General features: G+C 46.4%; 1 protein-coding gene across 1 annotated transcript; it reads right to left on the reverse strand.

Moving 5' to 3' along the window:
• Positions 1-3694: 3694 nt before the first annotated feature.
• Positions 3695-18001, reverse strand: LOC138723308 (tudor domain-containing protein 5-like). Its single transcript, XM_069862256.1, has 11 exons — positions 17948-18001; positions 15625-15649; positions 14775-14867; positions 13760-13887; positions 10738-10985; positions 9702-9887; positions 8836-8926; positions 7696-7896; positions 6158-6325; positions 4254-4400; positions 3695-3817 (listed from the first exon to the last, which is right to left on the reverse strand). The coding sequence occupies exons 1-11, from the start codon at positions 17999-18001 to the stop codon at positions 3695-3697; spliced, it is 1464 nt and encodes a 487-aa protein (XP_069718357.1).
• Between the last annotated feature and the right edge of the window lie 3932 nt (positions 18002-21933).

The raw sequence follows: 21933 nt of genomic DNA on the forward strand, positions 1-21933 counted from the left end.
CGTGGAAAACTATTCAAGCACTCGCAGACACGTGAACGGCAAAAGCTTGTAGGAAAACATGCTATCCTGACAAGCGAAGCACCAGCAAAGGTACATGGGAGCACAGCAGAGCCCTGCGCCCGCCTCCAACAGGTACCCAGGAGCGTGCAAGAAGAGTGATGTGCAGTGCTAACAGCCCAGAATATGCTTCCTCCCTCCCAGACTGGCAGGTTAGGGTGCTCCCAAGTCACAGGCAATGTCCCGACGCTGCTTAATACTTGCTGGCTGCTCCCTTGCTGCACATAGAAGCCCCTGGTGTCCACGCACCCTGTCTTCCAGACCCTGACAGAATATCCCCGTTCCCAATTTCCCGGGACATCCCATGCTGAGCAGCAGTGGAAGCAGCAGTGGATTTGGAATCAGTACCAAATCAAAAGCCCCCAGCAACACTTCCAGGCAGCTGCAGGACCCACTCCATCCCAGGCAGGGCACGGGGATGAAGGCAACCCCAGCTGGGAACAGGGCTGCTGCCCACCCAGCAGTCTTTTCAGCTCCTCATCCCCCACAGAAGAAGAGTTCTATGCTGCAGGGAGCCGAGCTGTGGAGCCCAGCAGGGACACGGCAGCAGTGGGGACAAGCAGGGGAGGACACGGGGGTCTCCTTCGGACACCCCAGCCCAGCCCCAGGTCCCACATGCTGCAGCAGAAAGGGTGCTGTTGGGACAAACACCCCATCGCCCGGTGCTCCGAGCAAGCTCAGCTCCCTTTCATCCGCTCCCTTCGCTGGACGACAAACGTGTGAGACAAGCCCCCAGTCTGAAGCCAGAAACCTCCCCACAGGGTTGTACAGCCCCTGCCTGCTCAAGCCATAGCTCCCCACCTCTCTGCTCCCATCTCCTTCACTAGCTTTCCCTGCTAATAAGCCCCAGATTCTCTCTGCATTTTTTTTTTTTTAGCCCTTTCACATCCAAATCCACCCCCAAATGCTGAAATCAAAACAAAATAGTCACAACATCCTGAAAGAGTTTGGGTTGAAAGACAGCTTTAAAGATCGTCTCATACCATCAATAAACTTCTTATGCTGGGCTTTTAACCGTTTCAGCGTTCGTGTTAAATCCCACCTTGAGCCTTTCTTGGGGCTCAGCAGCAAAACACACCTCTGGCACATTTCGGGGTGGGCAGAGCGGCCCCTGAAGCCCTGAAGAACAGTCCAGGCAGCAGCAAAGCAGCTGAATGTCAGCATTCGCAGCCAGGGCACATCTCTTCCCACAACTTTTCTCTGCATTAATAAACTCAGGCCCAAGAGGATTTCTTGCCACAGGCAAAGAGCTACGTAAACAAGGCCAATGTCAAGCTTCAAGCCTTTTCTTACTGGATTCTTTATAGATCTCATTCAATATCTGTACCACGGGATTCCCGATGCTTCGTAGGTGTGGCATCCCGATCCATCAACAATTCAGAGCATCCTTCTCTCGGGGAAGGAGATTTCCTTTTGCAAGTTCTCAACATCACCATGGACTGAGGCCACAGCTGGGATACAACCACCTCTCCTAAGAGCAAGGAGCGTGTGGAGCATCCGTGAAGTCAAAAATCAAAAAACCATTTCCCCACACAATGTCAAAACTGCTTGTGCGCTGAGGGAGTGAGGGATAGGTAGTCCACTTCCCTCTCCTAAACTTAGAAGATATATAGCACAACGTCACACTCTAATGCAGTGCTTCAGAACAACAGCCAAGAGCAATAAATCAGTACCAAATCAAACCGTTTTCCTGAAACATTAAACATTTCTGAACAAAGAAAACAACAGCGTGGTCATATCGGTGGCCTTTGCTACTCCAGGCAGCCTTCCTTGGCAGTTGCTCAGCCTTCTTCCCCTCTTCTCAAGTTCTTTCTCAGGCTGGGGAACCACTGCAAGTAGGAACCGCAAGTGGCTAAGCGAGCAGCTGGGAACAAGGCAGCTAGCGTGACAGGAGGGACAAGCAGTTTCAGAGACGGCGCTTGGTCACACAGCCCGCTGGCACCGCACAGGCCAACCTCGGCACTTCTGGGCAAGTCTGTTCCTCACTTCCTCTTTCCCTGCATAAGGAGGAACACAGAAAAGAAAGACGGCATCAACAATGGCAACTCTCAGAGCTCCACTTTAGACTGATGTCCCTTTTGCCTAGACCTTACCGGGTCATGGCGAGAGGGCTTTCTACTGCACAGACAACTGGTATTGAGGACTCTTCAAGAGAGGGAAGTGTCTGCAAAGGTATATCAAAAACTCATGAGAAGGCAGGATTAGTACATTCCCTTCATCGACTGCCCTGGTCTGTATCCTCTCTCAATTGGAAGGAGAGCAACTGGATAATTTAAAAACAAAACACCAGTAATTACTAACAACTTTGGCCAAAGGGCAGCTCTCCTGCACAGCAAGCTGGAAAGAGGAACACATTAGCACAAGATACAAATCACCACGTCTTAGCAAAGAGCGAACAGCCGGCTCACCTCTCGGCAGCCCCACGCAGAACAAATTATGGCAGCAGAGGGAGTTTCTGCAAGGGAGCGGGAACAGAGTCAGAGGCCGTCGCTCTGCATTTCTGCTCAAATTAAGCAAGTTCCAGGGACGATTACCCACCTTTCGGCCACAGACAGGTAATACAGCCAACGTTTGTATTTGTTAATGCAGCCCGGACGAGAAAGATAGCGAAACAACAGACAAGCAACTATTCCCCTTGCCCAACTACGGCTGTTCAAAAATCCGGTACTTGCTCTCTAGGCTTCTTCTGTTGTCAAGGCAGCAGAAGAGAGCCATCCATCCTCACAAGGGGTGAATCGCCATTCAAAGCTGCTTCACACTTGGGTGGAAGTGTGATCAGAGGATTAGCCCACAACAAAACAATTGTTGTCACAAAAAAAAAAAAGGATTTAAACAACATAAACTGGCCTCCCCAGGGGACCACAAGGTGCTCCTGAAGCAGCACGGAGAGCTACACGGCTGGGCAGCAGAAATTCTGCGCTGATAGGACACCCATACAGAATAACTTGGATGAGAGGTGAATCCAATTAACCAACCGGACTCTGCTCGATACCCACCAGCCCACTGTAAAATCCCCACCTGACATGCAGTAAAAATAAAAACTGCTAGGACAAGAGTTTAAAAAAAAAAAAAAAAGAACCAAACAGATGTAAAAGATGACTATCACCTCCTCTTGCCACCCATGCTATCCTCACTGGGATAGGCAGCATCACTGCCACTCCACAGCAAAGCAGAAACAGACAGGGTGCAAGGGTGGACGCTAAAAATGTCTGTTAGCACACAAGAGGCAGATGAGAGCAGGTACCCTAGAGAGTGTTTGAGGAGCAGGGAGTAGCCAGGCCTTCTCTGGTCCAGTTAGCAAATCCCTATGCTTTGGAACTCGCCGTTTAATACTTGTGGGGATGTACTTAAGTCAGCTCACAAGGACCCTATTGCTATCTGCTCATCTGCCTACTTCTCATCTCACCTCATTGTACTTTCTCCCCACGCTTCCTAGGAGAGGTTTTCCCTCCTCTCTCCTTCTCTCAAGGTCCCTTTCCAGCTTGCTTTCCCTCCATCCCCTTCAGGTAACATCTCCCAGCGCCACCAGTTCTTCCAGCTCTGCTTTAGACTATCTGAGAGCCAACTTCCCCCTCGGCCTTCTACAAAGCGCTTTGTCTCAGTCACTCTCAATCTCCAGATGGGTAAGGAGCTGCGGTTATCCAAAACCTTGCAGGCACACTCCCATTTCCAGCTCTATAACACCTTCTGTGACTCGACAAACCCTGAGTGACGCCGGCTCCCTGCTGAACCCAAAGGAGAGCGCAGGCCAAAGGCCATGCTGCAGGCCCGGCCAGACTCATTACCATTATCATTAACCACTATTTAAGCAGTAAAGTTGTGTTACTGGTGCCACACAATGCCTCAAAGCACAGCCCAAAATGCCACCCTCTCAAACCCATCCCCCTAACCCAGGGGGGACCTCTGAGTGATCCAGGAAAACCCCACAATGACTCCCAGTAACCCTCAGGACTGTGCATGAAAGAGAAAGAAGAGTAGTCTGCTGCCCACCACACCTCAATGCACCAGCAGAGCACTAGTCGAGCACCCGAGCACCCGTAACACCAGAAACAACAGCAAGGAGGAAAACACAGCCCCGAGGCCATGCCAGACACTTTAAAAAAAACAAAACAAAAACCACAGGTCAAAGCAATTCACACAACCTAAAACCAAGAATAACCCTCCTCAACTGCAATAGCTCTGCTCAGGGCTCTCACCTTAGCCTCTGTGATGAGCTCTGGAGGACTTTCTTTTGTATCCTCCTGTGCAGGTTCAGGGTCTCGGTCCGTTGTGCTTTGCACACTGGCTTCATCCAAAGCTGGCCACACATCCCCCTCTAACTCCTCCTCAGCAGAGAGGTGCCACTGCCAAGGAGACGGACAAAGCAAGGAAAGCTACTGACTCCCACTTTCATTTCTGTACTCCACAGGAAAACTTACCACCTGGAAAGGACAGTTTTATCTGAGCAATCTTTTCTGGTTATTGCTTGCTGCCTTCTGAGGAATTTCACCATGGAGAAGTGCCTTCACACAGCACAGCTGAGACAACTCAGCGTCCAGCCATTTTGCACTTAAGGGCAGAGGAGGGGGTCGAGTTAATCCTGACAAGGCAAATCTAAGATTGGACAACACAAAGGGAGTTCCCCACTGCCAAAGAGGAGTTCCCAGAAAACGCTAGCCGAGCAGTACCAAGAGTCAGACGTATTTCATCCCAGTTCTAAACATTTTGAGCAATTATTAGAGTTGATACTGATGGTGACATCAGTGATGCACCGAGGAGGAGAGGAATCGTTTCGAGCAACTAAACAGAATAGCAGAAAAGAGAGGATTACTGTTCCTGGAAAAGGATTCTAAGACCCTTCAAAACAGAAGAAAACCTGAAGGCACTTACATTCCTCTAGTCTCCAAATTGCCAGCTCTGTCTGACATTTACACACATGGATCTTGCTGCACTTAACCAGATTTTACCATAAAAATCACAATAAACTCAGATTTGCAGAGTCTCGGTCACATTCATTTCTCCCACATAAAGACGATGTTTGGGACCTTCAGTTCAGATGATGTATTGACAGTGCAAGCCCACCAATATCCAACACGTGCAGCTTATAGTTTCCCTAGCCCAGACACACAGTTGGCTAAAATAAAACCTGGCTAAAATGACCGCTTTACAAGTTACCGACATTACAGTAACTCTTACGTTTTTACGTTTCAGAGGAATGTCAGAAAAACAGCCCTGGAGCCGGCCCACTGCTGAACACTTCAACAGCTGACAGTTACTTGGCGTCAGTAGTAAAATGTGTCATGAAAAAACTACAATTTAAATCACACAAAAGTAGAGAGACTGACCTGTAAAACAATACCCCTGGTGTTTCTAACGGTACCGTGCTAGACTGCACTCAAGACCTGGATTTTACTCCCTGCTTAACCCCTCTGTTCATCATTCTTTTTCATCCATTAAATAATAGCAAAGGGCTCCTCTCTTCAACCTGCTCTGAAATCAAAGGCGTACAGCAGTATCCAGACCAGGGTAGCGGTCGCTTTTAGAGTTAACTTTTAAAAAAAACTCCAGTCGTGTACAACTTTAACCCCTGTAACAACCAAGACTGCAAATGGATTCCTTTCGGAGAAGTTTAAAATGAGCAAGACCCTTAAGGCAAACAAGACATCACTAGTTCTTCTGCTCCTTTCCCACACGTAAATGACACCCCGAGTTATTACACATCCTTTGCCAAACCCCAGAGACACTAGAGGAGACCACACCACCTCTTGGCTCCTGGGGTGCAAACTAGGAAAGTGCTAAGTCAAACTGATCTCAGGGATCTGGTACTGGTCTGAGTTCTTGGAGTCCATTCTCCCTCTAACTCAAAAACGATGGTGCACATGGAAGGTTGGAGAACTCACTGAGCACAGACTCCCTGAAGTCTGCAAAGGGATCAGAGGTCAAGCAGCGACGGACCTATTTATGGTCCACGTGTAATTGTTGTTACGTCACGGTTCTGCTTGCTTTTTATAAAAGCAAAGGAAAAAAAACCACTCCACAAGACACTGCATAGGACTAAGCCAACACATCTACTGATCCCTGGAGCCAATTCCACTGAACGATAGTCACACCGCAGCCAAACTCTCACCTGCTCCCACAGCTCATCCTCATCCAGCTTCGAGCTTGCTATGTCACTATTTACGTTCAAAGATTCCTGCTGCAAGCGAAGGTGTGGCTCCACGGGTTCAGCATTCTCCTGCTTTCTGCTGGGCTCAAGATACAAGGCTGAAGGATTCACTTCCTCAAATCCCTACGAACAAATAAAACCCCAACAGCTGAGTCAAGAAAAGTAAGTTGTCACCACCATAAAGAATAAAAAGAATTCTAATGGGTTTTACAAAGAAGCACGCCACCCACAAGTGAGCTCTGAATTCTTGTAGAAATTGTCTTACTAAGAAAATCAACTCCCTCCAGCAATAAAATCACCCAGCAATAGCCCCCTACCCGCTAAATGGAACACGCACACGCAAAAAGACAATTATTGGATTTAATCCTGCCAAAATACGCATTCTGCATCTACTAAACGAAACAACAGATACAAGCACTCCGGGCTGCAAAGCCTGACTTTCTGCTGAGATACAAAACTGTTGCAGCACCTTTCTAAAGGTTTTCATATCCACAGACTTCTTGCTGAAACCGAGCTGAGACATTCAGGCAACACTGATGGGCCTAAATCATAAATGCTCTCTGTGCTGGCTCACAGCTTGAATCTCTGCTCAAGGCACAACATGCAATCTACCCTGGTTACACCGTCCAGCACTATACATGTCACTGGCAAAGAAAGAGACTTTGTAAGCCAAGACCATATCTATAATTCAGTTTAACGGCACAACCAATCTCCGGGGCCTAGAGCAGGAAAGGCCAAAATTATTTATTTAACTACCCTGTTCCTCACTCAACTGCCCGTGCCACTGGCTAGCAGAAAAAATGGATATCAGACTGGATATCAGACAAAAAAAATTTTCACAGAAAGGGTCATCGGGCACTGGTAGAGGCTGCCCAGGGAGGTGGTTGAGTCACTGTCCCTGGAGGTGTTTAAAAGACAGGCAGACAAGGTGCTCAGGGACACGGTTTAGCGGCAGATAGGAATGGTTGGACTCTACGATCCAACCTGGCAATTCTACGATTCTATGCAGCGCTACTTGAAGCCAGACAGTAACATCTAATGGACTTGCTCTCATGGTCTGGATGACTCGGAGGCCTCAACTTATGACTAACAAAACCTACCGGAATTAACAATGTTTAGAAAAGTTACAAATACAACTCCTCAATTCCATCCCAGCTTGGCCTCATGTTCAGAACATCTATTTTCCTTTTCGGCAATATTAACAAGCTAATCCACTTTAAAAATCCACTCTTAGAAGTCAGGATGAAAAGAATTTGTTCTGCTAAACCAGAACATCTCTGCTGTATCATCGAATTCCACCTTAACCAAAAAGAAAGCTGTCACCATAGACACCGTGGGATACAGCCCCAAAACAGTAAATTGCAGGGAAGCAGGGAATACCGGTTTTGCTCTTCACAAAACTACTTGCTTCAAGGTAAAGATCTCTCCACTACAGGCACCCAACCAATCCTTTCCCTGCCTTTCCTGTCAGAAGCACACGCCTCCCTCCTGACCTGGGAAGGAACCTTCTTCCCACAGATGTCAGCACATCCCCTACTGCTCAAGACAGCGTGGAAGTAGATATCGTCCTTAGTGGCTGCGTCACACAGGAAGAGATGACAAATGCCATTCACATATTCATCCACGACGCCCACAAGTAGCTTGGAATCACACAGCTTCTTGAATAGGAGAATCGCATCATTGGACCGTGAACCCTGAAGAAGAAACAAGAATGTTAAGTTACTATAAACAGATCAACATCCAATGCCCGAGATTTGTCCTTGTGAGTACTTGTCAAGAAGGCAGTGAAGCCAGGTCAGGCTAGGGACAAATACAGGGAAGTCAGGCAGACAAGCTTCCCAGCACTGAAGTAAATCAAACTACCCCAAGGCCGCAGTGCTAGGCACACTGGGAAGCCCTTTCACCCTAAACGTCTGTTTTCAAACACGGTTCAATGGTGTTCACCGCTCATTTTTACCACAACTGCCTAAAATATTGTTGCGTCTTTCTTTTTTAATTTCTGGAATCACATAATTAGAGACTTTAAAAGTGTCAGGTTTTGGAAACTGCTAAGCTTCACTGCAAAGAAAATTGTGATTCTTTAACCCTCAAAAAAACAGAGGAAATAACTTTTTTAAAATAATGTCTTTACAACGCAGAAGAATCAACCGTGCTCATGCGCTTTGCTTCAGAGACTCTATTTCTCAGGTGTCTTGACCAAGAGGCTTCCCACCACGGAGGAACTTTTTTTATGACCTCTATAATCCTTTGGCTACGCTGACTGCATCAAACCAACTCACTCAAAGAAAGCTCTGTCACAGAAGACAGATTTAAAACAGAGGCCTGGAGCTAGCAAGACTTCAGAAGGACCAGGGAGAACTACCGGCAGGGGAAGAAACAAGTCTGTTCATTTGCTTAACGGCAGCTATCTGTTTCTGCAACAATATGAGCAAGAATACTCTGACTGGAAGGAAAACAGACAGCGGAAGAGCAATCCCCTGCAGAGACAGACACTTAGGCAGTCACACTCCGCTGAACATAACAGCAGCAGGACCCAAATTATTCCAAAGGTTTGCCCTTGTCAGGAGAAAAAGCCAACCTCGACTTGATGGCTGTCATGCATACGTCAAAGAAAACTGCATGTGAGCACGTACCCCCACGGGTTTTACCCACGCCAAGGAACACGGGATGGCCTCAGCAGGGAGCTTCAAGTAGCACCGCCTACAACGCAAAAAAACCCAAAACCTGTTACAGGAGTAAAGGAGCAAAACCAGGCAGAAGAGCAGAACTTCCTCCTCTTCTGGGTTTTAAGATCAGCTTAGGAATAGAGAGGCACATATCGCATTTTGTGCTTACGAATAAAGCCCGACAGCAGCTTTGGAAAACACTCCGTAGCCAGAGAAGGGGCACAGCAGAAATAGCAATAACAACCGGTCCCTTATGCCTTCCCTTGCCCAAGCATCCTCTCCTCATAACCTCTTTTGATAAGAAAGTTATGGACAGAGAAAAATCACTTTTGAAACACAGAATGCCTATGGCCAGGCATGAATAGAGGCAAATGAGAGGGCAGAAGCAAATATGGGGAAGGTACTGAATTACAGAGGAGAACGAGTACCTCTGACACCACAAATGCTCCCAACTGGGAGGATGTCTGTTCAAGAGATGTTTACGTCCATTCACAAAACTCAGGGAAGAGGATTAGGGAGCTTGCTCGAAAGTGACAGAAAGGGGCAAGAGTGAATAAAGGAAGAGGAAAGGGTTTAGCCCACAGCGATGATAAGCAAAGGGCTTGGAGTGATCTGCACCGCAGATCTTGTTCTTAACGTCACCTCACGCATTAACATGTAAGCAAGGAAGTACCTGCAAGGCACTGCTACGGGAAAAAAAAATCCAAATAGACACTTTCTAGGAAACCTGCGTGGTGGGATGTCTTCCTGGAGAGTGACAGGCCCAGCAGCCTCACCCTCATCCCTGGGAAGGCGATGGAACAGCTAATCCTGAGAACCATTTCCAGGCAAACCTTCGGACGATTCCCAGGTTTCCGTAATCTGCGTAGAACACCTCTGCTTCTTGGTCATTGATCACGCGGTGGATGATAACGCGGTACCACCATTTTGAGACCGTTACACAGCAAAGCTGTCCAGGACGTACTGAAGACTCAGGCATGACAGAACGATCAGAAACAAGTTTACTCAAGTAACAGTGTCTGCCAGAGATCACAATGAAAAACTGTGCTTGGTAGGACGCAGGAGATGGATAAACAGAAATACACTTCAGGGTTCAGAAGAATCCTCATTTCTCAAAGCCTCCACGAGACCGATTTTCAGGAGTTGTTCTAATAGATAGTTTATGTTTCTGTTCTACTTAAACCAAGTGACAATAAATACACAAACCTAAACTTTTAACATTTAAATTGTATTCTTGGGGTCCAACAAAAAGTTAACTAATGGGCGTTAATCAGCGACTAAATACAGCCATTCTAGTCGTTCACTTTTAACATTACCCTGACTTGGCACAGGGCTTCTTACGAGCCAGGTTCCGGAGTCCTGGCTTACACACACAGTACCTGTCTGCAGCCTGTGACCACACGTTTGCCCCACGGACATCCAGTATTTACTTTGGCACACGACTAACAGCAACTGCAGCGTAGTGGAAGAGTCCCAAACGCACAACGTACCTGACAGACAAACCCACTGATGGGGTTTTGCTTTCAAATATAGATATGACTAAGGCTTATTACCTGCTGCTTTTGGTAAGTGCTGGAGATGGAAGTAAAAGCCTTAACCAAGCACATTAGCAATAGCAATGTCAACAATACAGAACCCTCAAGTTCCTTTCCACAACTTTTCCAGGCTTTTAAAGTTTAAGACCGTCTAGGACACAGCCAAACTATTAGCGATACTTACTGCTTGCTAGATAAAAGGAATGGGGAAGCATTATGATTATGTGATTTAGTACGGCACTGGCATCTCCATATCCAGAAGTCAAGCCTGTAGTGACCGTAACAAACAGCTGGGTGCCCTGTTCCCTCAGTGCAAATACCCAGGTAATAGCACAGAATCAGCATAGCACGTCCTCCCCTCATCTCAAACATCATATCCTGGAGTTTATCGGATGTTTCTGCGTGGCACGCTTGGATGTAGAACCGGCTAGGAGAGATTATACATTCCACAAAGACTCCCACCAAACACAAGCGCTCCAATGGTGGGAAACCGCAAAGGCTTCTGTCCTGAACAGCATCAGGGGGAATTTCTGGAGTCGTTGCCAGATTGAAGATTGACAGCTTCAAATCTAAATCTTGACACTACAAAGGGACAAGAGGAAAGTAGCGCTCAGAAGTCTTGCTACGCCCTGAACACACATAACTGGCCTCTGCATTAAGGTAAAAAAATAGTTCTGCTTTCCTGGGAACCCATGAATTACTGAAGATCAGAGAATCCCAACAAATAGCGCAAACTCGGATTAAAACTGTCCCTGGGATCCTAACATCTATTCTCACACCCTCCACCTTCCTTCTCTCTTTCCTCCCTCCAGTGTAAAGAGGGGTGCAACAAAAATACCTTCCTCATATTCCTTCAAGGAATGAAGAAGAGGAACTGATGACACGTTATGTATTTAGACAAAGATATTGAATGGCTACTGATAAAGAGAAAAAAAAAATCAAAAACTCACACCAAAAAAACCCACCTGCTTGTTGGATTTTACCCCAAAAAAAAATCTATCTTCTGTCCCCATGAAAGAGCACATGACTGAAGTAGAAAAACTATCTGAAAACAATTCAAGATACAGAAGGCACAAATGCATCTCACACGCACCAGAGCTATTTCCCAAAAGATAAAAACATACAAACGCTACAAATCCTATTCTTTTCTCATTCTAGGCAAATCTGTACATCAGTTCTTGGCACAGCTTGCAATTTTGCATCATTCTTTAGCTGCTGTAAACTTTATTCCACTTGAACCAGCGTGCATGGAAACCTTAATCAGACATCAGCCACTTTCACTGCCTCCAGAGATTCGGTTTGTGCCAACAAACAGCACTCCTCCAGCGTCCAGAAGTCAAAACTATTCCAGTTTTACTCATTGCGAATATGCTACGAGTTACCACTGCATCACACACCAGACAACTTACAGGAAATTTGTCTTCCAGCACACCCCACTGCTTACACGGCTACAGTCAACTGAAAGACAATACTAGCCCTTCGAACCGTTTCTTAAAAAAGCAGATTAGAGTCTCTCCTGCAGACTGAGCGAGGAAGAACACCCTTGAATTCTTTTTGTTAAAAACTTTGACTAAAACATCGAGTTAACCAGGGAGTTAACATTTTTGAGTTAAAGAGTACCTGAGGGAATTCTTGCCTGAGCAGCAGCAGCACCTCTAAAATCCCCTTACATTTCATGGATTTCCTCCCAGAAGTGCCAGTCAACAGTGATATTGCCAAGGGACAGGTTTGCTCCATGAAAGCTCCTCACGTCAGACTGTTACGGGCACACGTGATGTTTATCACGTAGCTCACACGTTGGCAGAGACAACAGACACTTCTTTGAAAGACGTAGAAATGTCTACTTAAAAAACAACTTCACAAAATAGCAAGAAAATTATAAGAAAAAGGTAAACAACCGAACACACTGTAAAACTAGCCCTAGAAGAGGCACGGCTCGTAAGACTGGCTAACTCCTTGCCTTAAGCCAGAGCGGCAGCTGCCAAGAGTGGTGTGGATGACAACTTTCCTTCTGCTCGGCACGGCAAGAAAAAGCTGCCAAGAGCAGCAGCTCTATATATTTGACCCTTCTCGGGGCCGAGCAGATTGACTCGGCCCTTGTCCCTCATTTGTCCCTTACAACGCTTCCGCTATTGGCGTCTCATCACCAGATACTTCCATACCTTACAGCAGGCCAGGAATCAGGTCGCATCTTTCCCCTCGACTTGGCAGCATCTTGAAATCTTGGTTCATTGCCTACCCAAACACATTCCAGCTCACTTTCCTCCTCTCTAGGGCACTTTTAAAACAAACCAGCAAAACTGGTGCTTCATGACAAACACGAGTTGTACAAACACGTTCCAAGACTCGCCCTGCTAGAATCTTTAAACAGATTCCCTTTGCGACACATAAGAAGAAAAAAATGGGGCTACGTGGACCATCTCTCTCCCTTTTCTACCCTTCCCACAAGCAGACTTTGTTTGATCTAGGGAAATTCCCCACGGACTTCATCCCACCAGACGACAAGGTCTTATCAGAAGAGCCTGCCAAAGTTTTCTAAAGGGTATGTTTCTTGAAACACCGCAGAAAGTCCGACTCGTAGCCCTAAGCTTTCAAGTTCATTAAGTGAACAGCACACCAAATTCAGAAAGAATCCCTGCAACCCTTTCCCTGTCTAGGTACTCCAACTGTACAGTTGTGTAGAACCACCAGATGAGCTTGGCAGAGGAAATAATTCGCAGCAGGAGAACTTTCCTGAGAAAACAAAGGCCTAAAGATGCTCAAAAGAGGAAAAAAAAATAGAGGGGGCACAAAGAAATTCTCCCAAGCAGGTCTGGCAGGTCAGAGCCTCTGTACTTCTCCATCCCTTTCTAAAAATACATTGCTAAACCACAACAACAGCAACAAAACTTTCAAGTCCAACCAAAGAGCAGAGTGGCAACGACAGGACTGAGGTCTCCAAGGACCATTCCTCAGCTCTGCCACGTAGCTGCTAGACACTTAAACCCACGCTACTGCAGCAGGGGAAATGTCACACAGCTACTCTCAGAAGAAGGCTATTAAGAACACAAAAAGAATTGTCTCCACTCTTATTGGGGAACAAGATTATGCTTTACTGGCTTTGGATGATCTCCAACAGAGATCTCAAGACCAGAAAGAGACAAGAAAAAGACCTAGGCTGGAGGGCACATAGAGTTATATATCAGGTCAGTATGACTCTGGTCACCTCCAGCCTCATCTAAACTAGGTACAATTTTTTTTTGGAAGCAACAGTGCATCAACAATACAAACCAAGCAAAAACAAAAGCAGTGAAAAAAATTATCACCCCCTGGACGAAGACATGACAAAGCTACAGATCACTCATCCTGCCACTTACTTGTTTGAGGACATCACCCATATCTAGTGCTTGTCCTTCCACCGGCTCTGACTTCTCTTCTGCCGGCAGGTGAAACCACTTGGCATCACGGATGGGTTCCAAAGGAGGCATCTCAATTGCAGGTGCAGCTGTAAAGAGAATTTAGTTGTTATTCTTTACTTACATATTAAGCAGAAGGAGAATACACCTGGCCATGAAAGCGTACAAGTACTAGTGCCATTTTCCTCATCTCTTGTAGCACCCACAGTCACGGGGATTTGCTTGAGAGGCATCCTTCGCCGTACTAATAAATTCAAGCAAAATAAAACACACTTGCTCTTGCAAGCATGACAAGGGCTAAATAAATTCCTAGAATGATGCTAAGAAAAGTCAGGCATTTGGCAGGAACCTTATGCAATCCTCTGCTTTCTCTCATAGTTGTTAGGGGAACGCTGAGAGATATCTACAGGCTCTTCTTCAGAGAAGCAGTATAGCTATGCCTTTCAGATTAGTGCTTCAGCCTCAAAAAGCCCATCTGGAAGGCTTTACCAGCCTGCGGAGCCGACGTGCCAGAGATCCTTCTAGTTTTATTACCTGTTGCCTGGAATTACTAGAAATTCCAGTCCTATACACCCATTCAGAAAGGGGCTTAACATCCCTTCTTTCACCTCGCACTGAAAAACAGTGGCAAACTGTAGAAAACTTCCAGTTAAGCTCTCTGCTACCACAACAACACCCTTGTAACAGCTGCTTCTGCAGTACCTCGCAGCCCTTCTGCGCTAAAGCTTAGGGAAACCAGGACTACGACAGCTACTGGAAAGGCAGCAACATCACTTGAAACACAGCTGCTTGGCAGCTACATACTTCCAGTTAAATAATACCCTCCCTCACCTTCTGGCACCTCTTTGTGCGCCCCACCGTGCGGCACCTCTTCCTTCGCTGTCTCACCTTCCAGCTACTTCCTCAGTCGCTGGCAGGACGGGAGCACTGGCTTTGCGAGGGAGACACTTTGTGTTCCTAGAGGGAAAAGCAGCACGTGCCTTCACAGCATCATTCTTTCGTGACTTAACACTTTCCTCCTGCCTGGCAACCAGTTTTGCAATACCTCTGGTGGTCTCATCTGCAATGGCTACCAAAGAAAGAAAGAAAGAAATTATGAGATTACCAAGACAGCAAACTACTGAAAGCTTTAGGTCCTCCTCTTTCCTATTCTCCCCACCCTCTTCAGAAGCAATGGCTACCAAAGAAAGAAAGAAAGAAATTATGAGATTACCAAGACAGCAAACTACTGAAAGCAAAGGTCCTCCTCTTTCCTATTCTCCCCACCCTCTTCAGAAGCAGGCGTGTCTTTCAAAACCAATCACACTAGATCGCATTTCCAACAGGGTAACTTTTACTCTCCCTTTGTGAACTGAAATGAACCAGATGAAACAGCCAAGAACCAACCTGCACCCTCATCCCTAGAAATCCAGATCCAAGCAGAAAGGCGGGTCCAATTCTTGGATACAGGATCACAAAAGGAAACTCATCTGCTGCAAGTTTTGTTGGGAAAATGATAAAAGTTCTTTGATACAGACTGAACTTCCTATAGAAACGTTACTGCACTTTCTAAACCAAGAGCAGAGTGCAAAATGTACAAAAAGAACTGGAAGCCTCTGTTATTTTCCAGGAGGAAGGAGGAGAAAAGTACAAAAAGGCAGATTAAGACACAGTAAGAAACATCAACGGCAAAAAAATTAAACAGAGCTGTATGAGAAAAAGAGTGACAGAGATACGTGACCTACAGCTCTGGCAACTCATTCTGCACCTCCTGGTTTTAGAGCATCGCTTCATACCAGTATGAGGTTCCAAACAACTCCTCCACTTTTACGGAAATAAAACCTCACCTTTGAGGAGAAACGTGCCTTTCTCCTGAGGACAGATTCAGACAACGTCAGGCATTTTTGCCACCAGCTCCAAGGTGGATTGGAAGCCCAGGTCACGTAGAGGGAGAGGTTTGCCCATCATGGCCATGTACTCCCCTCTCCAGCTGTGCTGGGGTTAAACCCTCTTTATCGGTAATAAGCAGCGACCTCACCTCCTTCTTCCAGGCGTGGGGTCTCCTTGCTCTGTCCTACGTGCCCCCTTGCCCCTCGCAGAGCTCCCTGCATCCCTAATCCCAGGCATGGGGAGTCCCCCTGTTAGCAGAATAACAAACACATAACCGCACTAGGAGGTTATATGTGGTGCTTTATTTCGAGGCCCCGGGAACCAGGGGTACGCACCCAGATCTGGTTCCAAAGACCGTCACATCGCGTCCGCTTTTTATTCTCTAAAAGTTTTGCAATCTATTGTATATTCAACAGGTTACTTCATTATCTAATACATATGCATAGGTAGGTTACTTCATCGCCTTATTGCGACATCAGTCTCTATTGCGCCTGTGTAGCCCCCCTCTGGTGGTCGTCCTGATGAAGTAAGTAGTCTTCCTCGCATTGTCTTTATTACTTCTTGTTCTTTTGGCAAACTCGTCGGTTTTTCTTGGCTGGACCCGCACTTATCTCCACTTGACCGCTCAGGCATATCTTTCTTGCCTCCTGAAACCTATTCTTCTGTCTTTCACAAGATTTATGATGGTCTTCTGGCTGTTGCAGGTGTATGTTCTACTTGGGTAGGGTAGTTAATACGTACTTTTCCTAAGCACACCTGGATCCTATTTGTTGCATGAGGTCCTTTGAGCAAGTACCTCGGGGTCTGTTGCTAGGATACGTTAAGAATCAACAGAATCATGCAATTTTACATTCAGTCTTAGTTCTTGATTAGTCGATGATCAGTGTTTATCCTACTTTAAGTGTAACTTTCCTAGCACCCCCTGTGTCCCAAGTGGGAAACACTCATTCACTGGTAAAACCTTGAAAAGGATCAAGTCTTTGAGGCAAAGGCAATAACATTTTTGTTTTACAATTTGGCGCTGAATTGGATGCCCTTCTAGGAAAAGGCCTCACGCTTTACAAAAGCAGTGGGTATATATACTAGTTTTAGGCAAAGAATAGTGTAAATCCTCAAAGAATGAAACGGAGGCAATGGCATTGCTGGACAGTGAGCAGCAAGAGGGAGGTATGGATTATGGAAGGGGAAGGGCTGGAAAGCTGTGGGCTCTTTGACCCTGTACGGCCACAGAATAACTCCGCACGGTGAGTGCCATCGCACCCACCTGGCACAGACACAGTTTTCCTTGGGGTGAGACACGGGAGACCCCAGCCAGCCTCACAGCCTCCTGGTGCTGTAGAGCTAGAGTGATCACGCAGGTTCTTGGGATGTGAACCTCCCTCCAGACCTGCTGGCTCTGCAGAGAGCTCCAAAGGCAAAGGGGCAAGAAGGGAAGAGCTGGAGAAGATCTAAGTGGGAGACGTGCAGTGTTGGGTAGCAACATACAGTGAGCAGCCCAAGCACTGTGGCTGAGAGGAGCTGGGAAGCCATAGCCAGGGTCCTCAAGGTTATAAAAGGTTACAACGACTCTGTTGTGTTATGCAAATTAGGAAGGTAACTGTTGAAGGCGGCTAAAGTTAAACAAGTTTGTAAAAGCAGAACGAACCCTAAATAAAACGGCTTCACTTGGATCACATTGATCGGTGTGTGTCGTCCTGTATTTTCTTCCGTCAAATGGCGCCCGAACAGGGGCCCTCAGGCGGCCTGCCGAAGGTGCCTTGAACGACTGAAGACGCGGCAGAGGGTATGGAAAAGCCGGCCGTAGGTGAGTGCTGTCCCCGGCACTCGGGAAAAAATTTTCAAGGGCTGCGCAGCTTAAAGAATTGAGGAAACTCGCCACTGGCCAGGCGAGCGGCCGGGGAGGAGATGGGGCAGGCGCGGACAGAATCTGTGCAGAAGCTCCTCCAACATGTGCTCTCCGTGAGAGGAATTACTCACGGAAAAGCTGCCTTGCAGTCTATGTTAACATGGGCTCATCAAAGCGGTGTTGTTACAACGACCACTGCCCTGTTCGAGGAAGAAATTGGGAAAGAATGGGACAGAGACTGTTTGATGAATGCTCGAAAGGAAATAAGAGCCTTTGGCGGTGTCTTACTCTTTGGCGGTTAGTTAAAGAGACGTTGTGTGATATGAAAGTCAAGCGAGAAGTTGCGGCATCGGCTTATGCTGCTCTGCATAGGAATCAAGAGAACAGTGGTGGTTCATTTGCATCTGCATTATCGTTCCGTGAAAGTAATTTACCCACGTAGGCACCACCACCACCACCACCTTCCAAAGATTGGCCTTCTCCTCCATTTCCCCCAGTGGAAGAACATGAGGAGGTTCACGCTACCGAAGGTGAGGGACGTAAAGGTCCTCCTTGGCCTCCTCCTCCAGAAAGTCCTTCAATTAATTCCTTAGAGGATTCGTTTAGTGAGGACTCTGAACATCCTGTGTCGCCCTCTCCTGAGTGCTCCAATTTCAGACAAGAATTTGGTAAACTGCTGGCAAAGCTGGAAGAAATTCGACTTCGCCAGGAAAAGGAGAGCCCTCCACCTGAACCACCTCCCGATCGCCCAGGAATGCAGCCACGGCCTGACCCGACTGCCCCGGCTCTGCCACCGATGGGGTTTGATACCGGGACTGGGGGGACCAGGTGGCGGGGGCCGGGAGCGCGTTCGCAGGGGGTAATTAGGGACACGGTTCTAGAAGGGGTAACTGTGGAAGCGTATCCTGTATTGTTAAATACACAGACAGGGGCGAGTGAATGGGAACCATTCGATTGGAAATTACTAAAAGAAGTCAAGGCTGCTTGTACGCAATATGGTTTGCAATCACCATTTACACAGGGTTTATTAGATTTTACATTTACGGGTCATACCCTTTGTCCTGCAGATATTCGGCAACTAGTTCTGTTACTATTATCCCCATCTCAGCGCCTTGCCTTTTATCAAGCTTGGGAACATCTGTGTGCTCAGGAAGCGGCAAAAGTACGCCAGCAAGGGGATCCACTTTATGGTGTTCAAACTCAAATGTTAATGGGTGCAGGACTTTGTAGTAGAACTGATTGGCAAGCTAATTTGAGTAACGAAGTTTTGGAGCTTGTTGCAGTTTTGGCCCAGAGAGCGCTTTACAGTGTAAAAGAGGAGAAGCCGAGTCCACCCTTTACGTTAATTCGGCAAGGACCGGCTGAACCATTTGCGCAATTTGTGGATCGATTGCATATTGCTATAGATAGAAATCCGGAATTGTCAGGGGAAATGAAACCAAAAATGTTAGACATGTTGGCTTTTGATAATGCTAATGAAAAAACTAAGCGAATTTTGGCTACCCTGCCGAAACAGGCAACTACTGCACAATATTTAGAGGCTATGGAAAGAGTGGCTGTGCAAGATCAGGCTACGGTTATGGCTGCAGCTATTAGAACTTCACTAAAAGAAAAAAATGAGAAATATGATAAACGGGACAAAACGTGTTTTAATTGTGGTAAAGCTGGCCATTTTTACAGCCGATGCCGTGCTCCGCGCCGACAATTTAAATTCAACAGAAAACGGTGCAGTAATTGTCTGAGTTCTCTCCACACTACTGCAGCTTGTAGAAATTCAGGAAAGCGATTGATGAGCGCAGGACGATCCCCCCGCGCGCCGACACAAATGCAAGGGACACCTCAGGGTGTTCGGACCGCTGCGCCGCCGCTACAACCAGCAGTGCAGGAGTGTGTGAATCACAGAAATCACGAGGTTAGAAAAGACCCACAGGATCCCTGCCCCTCCCATGGCTGCGGCGGCTCGATGCTGCAACAGCTTCACCGGGCACTCGGGAAACTTCTGGCCTCCTCAAGAAGTGGCTCGGAGGGAGGCAGCCCTGCTCTGAGGCTTTGCTTCCCAGAGCTCCCTGCTGAGCCCCACAAGGAGTCCAGCCACGCGCCCAAAGCAGATCCAGGCTACGATCCTACAGCTCTTCACTAAGTTTGCTACAGCTCTAAGCCAATTCCATTCCGAAGGAGTAAGGTACAAAGCAAAAAACCAATTCAACAACAGGCTTGAGGATCCCATTGATCCCACGTTTTGGCAGCGAACGCTTGCTCTCCTCAGCCAGAGTGTGCACAGGCATAAACCCCAAACCCTCAGCTTGCTGAGAAACACAGCGAGCAGAGTCTGTGAGGGAAGAGCCGGGAACAGCAGCCCCCAACTGTCTGGGGCCGGGCGGGTGCCAGTCGATCGCTGCTGGCGTGCAGATGGAGCAGGAGCAGGAGTGGGCCTGGCAACAGCAATAGATACGGTGCTGACCACTTCAGGTGGGGTATTGAGAGATTCAACAGAAAAAGGACCATTGGGGCATGGACTGAGTGCTTTATGAATTGGGCGATCTTCTGTATCTCAGAGGGGAACTTTTGTCGTTCCTGGATTGATTGACTCAGATTATACTGGAGTCATAAAAATTATGGTATACACCTTAACCCCACCGGTAACTATTTTGAAAGGTACAAAGATAGCTCAATTAGTTCCGTTTCAAGCTCAGGTACCGAATGTTATGCCTAATCAGAGAGAGGATAAGGGATTTGGTTCTACAGGGCTTCCTCAAGTTTTATTGGCAATAGATATTTCAAAAGGAAAACCAGAAGAAAAAGTGTTGTTAAAACATCCTAATGGTTCTTCGGTCTCTCTGATTTTCTTAGTGGATACTGGAGCTGATGTTACTTTAATTCCCTTGCATTTGTGGCCTCAACAATGGCATTTGGTTCCTGCTGCGACTAATATAGTGGGTGTGGGGGGAATGCAAACTACAATGATAGCTCGGGATAAAATTGCATTTTATTTTAAAGATGGGACGTCAGTTTCAACACGATCATATGTAATCAACTTGCCGGTAGCATTATTAGGTCGAGATGTGTTATCTCAAATGGGAGCCCGATTGGTATCAAATTTTGGGGAGCGACCACTGATGAGCAGCCGGACAAGCCCCTATTAAAGCTCACATGGCTTGTTAAGTCCCCTGTGTGGGTAGCTCAGTGGCCGCTATCTCATGATAGGCTGCAAATAGTGAAACAATTAGTTGATGAGCAATTAAAGGCAGGACACATAGTGCCTTCAACTAGCCCATGGAATGCCCCAATTTTTACTATTCCGAAAAAGTCGGGAAGATGGCGTCTGTTACATGATCTTAGAGCCGTTAATGCTGTTATGCAGGATATGGGAGCGTTACAACCTGGTTTGCCATCTCCAGTAATGATACCCAAAGACTGGGATTTGTTTATAGTGGACTTGAAAGATTGTTTTTTCACAATCCCATTACATCCAGAAGATTCAGAAAAATTTGCCTTCTCGGTTCCGGCTATTAACAAGCAGGAGCCTGCAAAACGTTTTCAATGGGTAGTATTGCCCCAAGGTATGAAAAATTCTCCAACGATATGTCAAAATTTTGTTGCTTGGGCTTTGCAACCTGTTAGGCAAAAATATCCCTTTTTATTAGTGTATCATTATATGGATGATATACTAGTAGCTGGGGAGCAATTGGAAATAGATCAAGTATGAACAGATTTGGTATATATGTTGGAGCAAAAGGGTTTGAAAATAGCTCCGGAAAAAATACAAAAATCATCTCCATGGAATTACTTGGGGTGGCAGATAACCAATAATGCAGTGAGACCCCAGAAAGTGACTATACATACTAACATAAAAACATTAACTGATGTCCAAAAATTAATTGGAGATATCCAGTGGGTTCGATCACTGACAGGGATTACAAATGATGCTCTTCAACCATTAATGGATTTATTGGGAACCACTTGTTCAACAAATGATAAACGGCATTTAAATAGTAATCAGAAAAGAGCATTGGATAAAATAGTGGAAAAAATCTTAACAGCTAATGTTGTCCGTTATATAGCAGATAAACCTTTAGAATTAATTTTGATTAATTCTGGCCAGGAACGGAAACACCCATTATGTCTTTTGGGACAGACAGAACAAAAGTTTCAAATCATAGAATGGATATTTTTACCGTATCAACCGAAAAATACTATAACCACTAGACTTGAGCTGTTTGGTCAATTGATTATGAAAGGCAGGAAAAGATGTTTGGAATTGTCTGGGACTGAACCTTCACGAATTTACCTGCCAATTAATAAGGGATATTTGGATTGGCTTATGGAACATTCAGAACCTATTAGGATTGCATTAGCAGATTTTATGGGAGAAATCAACAACGCATACCCGATTAGCAAATTGATTCCTTTGATGCAAAAC

The sequence above is a fragment of the Phaenicophaeus curvirostris genome, chromosome 8 (assembly GCF_032191515.1).
Source record: "Phaenicophaeus curvirostris isolate KB17595 chromosome 8, BPBGC_Pcur_1.0, whole genome shotgun sequence".
NCBI lineage: Eukaryota > Metazoa > Chordata > Aves > Cuculiformes > Cuculidae > Phaenicophaeus > Phaenicophaeus curvirostris.

Bases quoted from the DNA above. Each gene is read 5' to 3' on its own strand.
- LOC138723308 (XM_069862256.1), bottom strand. From the start codon at position 18,001: ATGGAGGAGAAGGCCAATCTTTGGAAGGTGGTGGTGGTGGTGGTGCCT. The intron at 14,868-15,624 runs GTGAGGTTTTAT...TTTCTTTGGTAG, and splicing joins AGGCACGTTTCTCCTCAAAG to CCATTGCAGATGAGACCACC. The intron at 4,401-6,157 runs GTTTGGCTGCGG...TCTCCTTGGCAG, and splicing joins AGCTGTGGGAGCAGGTGAGA to TGGCACCTCTCTGCTGAGGA.